Raw genomic sequence first — 2,548 nt, 5'->3', positions numbered from 1 at the left:
ATTCTGACCAACAGGAAACAAATCCTATATCTTTAATTAGCTCCTTCAGTGTTTTCTTCTTCTTCTTCTTCTTCTTCTTGAAAAAGCATTATTTATTGGACGAGAAAGGAGTGAACACTGAACAGCAGTGAACAGTAATGCACAGAATGAGTAAATGCAGCCTGCAACACATCAACTAACCATATGCTTCTCCACCTGCAGAATTAACTTCACTTCCTTTGAACCATCCTCTTATATATTCCTCCTTCACACCCTTCTCCAATCCACACTTACGAAAACCCTAAACCCTCATTTCTTCTTCTTCCTCTGTGTTTTTTTTCCTTAGCAGGCTCAGACATGGAGAAGATCAGAAGAAGCAGTCCATCTGCTTCTCTGTTCATTTTCACACTCATCACTGCATTGATTTCCCACGATCTTGTAATCCCCGTGATCTCTTCCACCACCACCATTGAAGATCAGAAAAGCTTTCTCCCTCCATACCCACATCCAGGATCTCCTCCCTCAGGTCTCTCATTCTCTGAAATAAATCTGTTTTTCTTTCTTCGTCTGATACAGTTCATGGCTATGCATGAGTAGGTTTGAATGATCAAATGCTTAAAAAGAGACTGTTTTGAGAACTTCCGCTTTGTTTTCTGCAGGCTCAGGCTCATATGGGAATCCTCCACCATCTGATCATGGCTCCGGTGGTGGCTACGGAAGCCCATCACCACCTTCTCATCATGGAGGTGGTGGGAGCCATAATCCGACCCCGTCAACACCTTCTGGCGGCAGGAACTGTGGATCACCACCGCATCATGATCATTCTCCAACACCGTCCACCCCATCAAACCCGCCGTCAAGAGGTGGCGGCGGCTACTACAACTCGCCACCTTCTTATGGAGGTGGCAGCCCGCCGGCCACCCCAACCGACCCCGGCACCCCCACTACCCCTTCATCACCCCCTTACCTTCCTTCTCCTCCTTCTTCTCCCTTCACTGGTACTTGCAGGTAAGTTCCTTTCAGTCTCTTACTGCAGAAAGAAAACATTACATTTCATATATAAGAAATAACAAGGAAGGATGTAATGACTCAGGTTTAAAAATGAAGGCAAAATGTATGGTTACTTAGTTGCTAAGAGTTGAGTTATGTCTCACTAGGATCTATGAAGCATCGATAATAATATTTTTTAAAAAAATAAATTTGTTTGTATAGGATATGTAGATATAATGCACCTAATATATTTTGCTATACGAAGATACAGATTGACAGTTAGTTTAAACTGAAAACTAAAATTCATTTTAAATTTTTATTGATATTTATGTTATGAACATCTTTAACATACATTTGAAATGTTGACTTAAAGTACACCTTTTTCCATCTTGTTTATTTATAATTTGTCACACATGACACACTCCTCTCCTCACACTCGTACCTTAAAATTTCAAAAATTATCACATCCTGACATATTATTATTATTATTATTATTATTATTATTATATATACCATGTTGTATCATATCCAATATCCGATATAGTTGGAAGATTATATGATCTTATGCAATGAGTGTTGGTGTGATCTGCAGCTACTGGAGGAACCACCCAGCAGTCATCTGGGGATTGCTTGGGTGGTGGGGAACCCTAGGCAGTGCATTTGGAGTGACAAGCAGCAGCGTTCCAGGGTTCAGTGGAGCAACTATGTCCCTTCCTGAAGCTCTTTCCAACACAAGAACTGATGGTCTTGGAGCTCTCTACAGAGAAGGTACAGCTTCATTCCTCAACTCTCTTGTTAACAACAAGTTCCCTTACACCACCAATCAAGTCAGAGACAGATTTGTGGCTTCCGTTGGCTCCAACAAGGCTGCTGCAGCACAGGCTCAACTCTTCAGAATGGCCAATGAGGGACGAATGAAGCCTCGAGATTGATCAGATATGATCAGCAATTGTTTGGTTTTTGTGTGTTTCTGTTTATTAAAAAAAAATGAGAATGTTTCATTAAATGTAAGAGTTTTATTCATCAGCTGCTAGCTAGTGTGTGCTGTTTTTGATTCTTCAGTGTTACTTTGACAAGGATAGTTTGTCAGTACTCTCCAACTATAAAATTGTTAGCTTCTTTGGTTTATCAGTTTTGAATAAAAGTTCATTAATTTTTACTTTTGATAATCTAAAATTTTCGTTCAGTTTAAAGGCCCTGTCACGTTAATTTAATACAGGCTAAGTATCAGAGTATGAGATATCATCAATCAAAACAGAAAGGTTCTTAGTAATTTTTGTTCAAAAATGAGCTGTTAAACAACAAACAAGAGAACCACAAACCGTTGCAAAACAGCAAAAAAAGAAGAAAAAAATAAAAAGTCATGGGGTTGTTTCACTATATATCATTCATTATTAGCATTTAAACCTGGTAAATTTTAACAGTAAATGAGGATCTGACAAGTATTCAAAATTCTGTGAAAGGTCATCTTCCAATTTAAAATCAATTTTACTTTTAGACAAAGTAATCCAAATTTAGCCATCCAGGTGGCAATTAGTTGTACGTACGGTATATAGTACATGAATTCCATTTAAAGTGA

General features: G+C 38.7%; 1 protein-coding gene across 1 annotated transcript; it reads left to right on the top strand.

Moving 5' to 3' along the window:
• The first annotated feature begins 281 nt into the window (after positions 1-281).
• On the top strand, positions 282-2,089 carry LOC129295666 (protodermal factor 1-like). The gene is made up of 3 exons (XM_054934206.1): positions 282-505; positions 639-987; positions 1,562-2,089. Exons 1-3 carry the CDS (start codon positions 337-339, stop codon positions 1,899-1,901), a joined length of 858 nt encoding a protein of 285 aa, XP_054790181.1. The 5' UTR covers positions 282-336; the 3' UTR covers positions 1,902-2,089.
• Positions 2,090-2,548: the final 459 nt, after the last annotated feature.

This window comes from Prosopis cineraria, unplaced genomic scaffold (assembly GCF_029017545.1).
Source record: "Prosopis cineraria cultivar Desert tree isolate PC_DT_omini unplaced genomic scaffold, ASM2901754v1 PC164, whole genome shotgun sequence".
Lineage (NCBI taxonomy): Eukaryota > Viridiplantae > Streptophyta > Magnoliopsida > Fabales > Fabaceae > Prosopis > Prosopis cineraria.
This window is presented reverse-complemented; position numbering and strand designations above follow the sequence as displayed.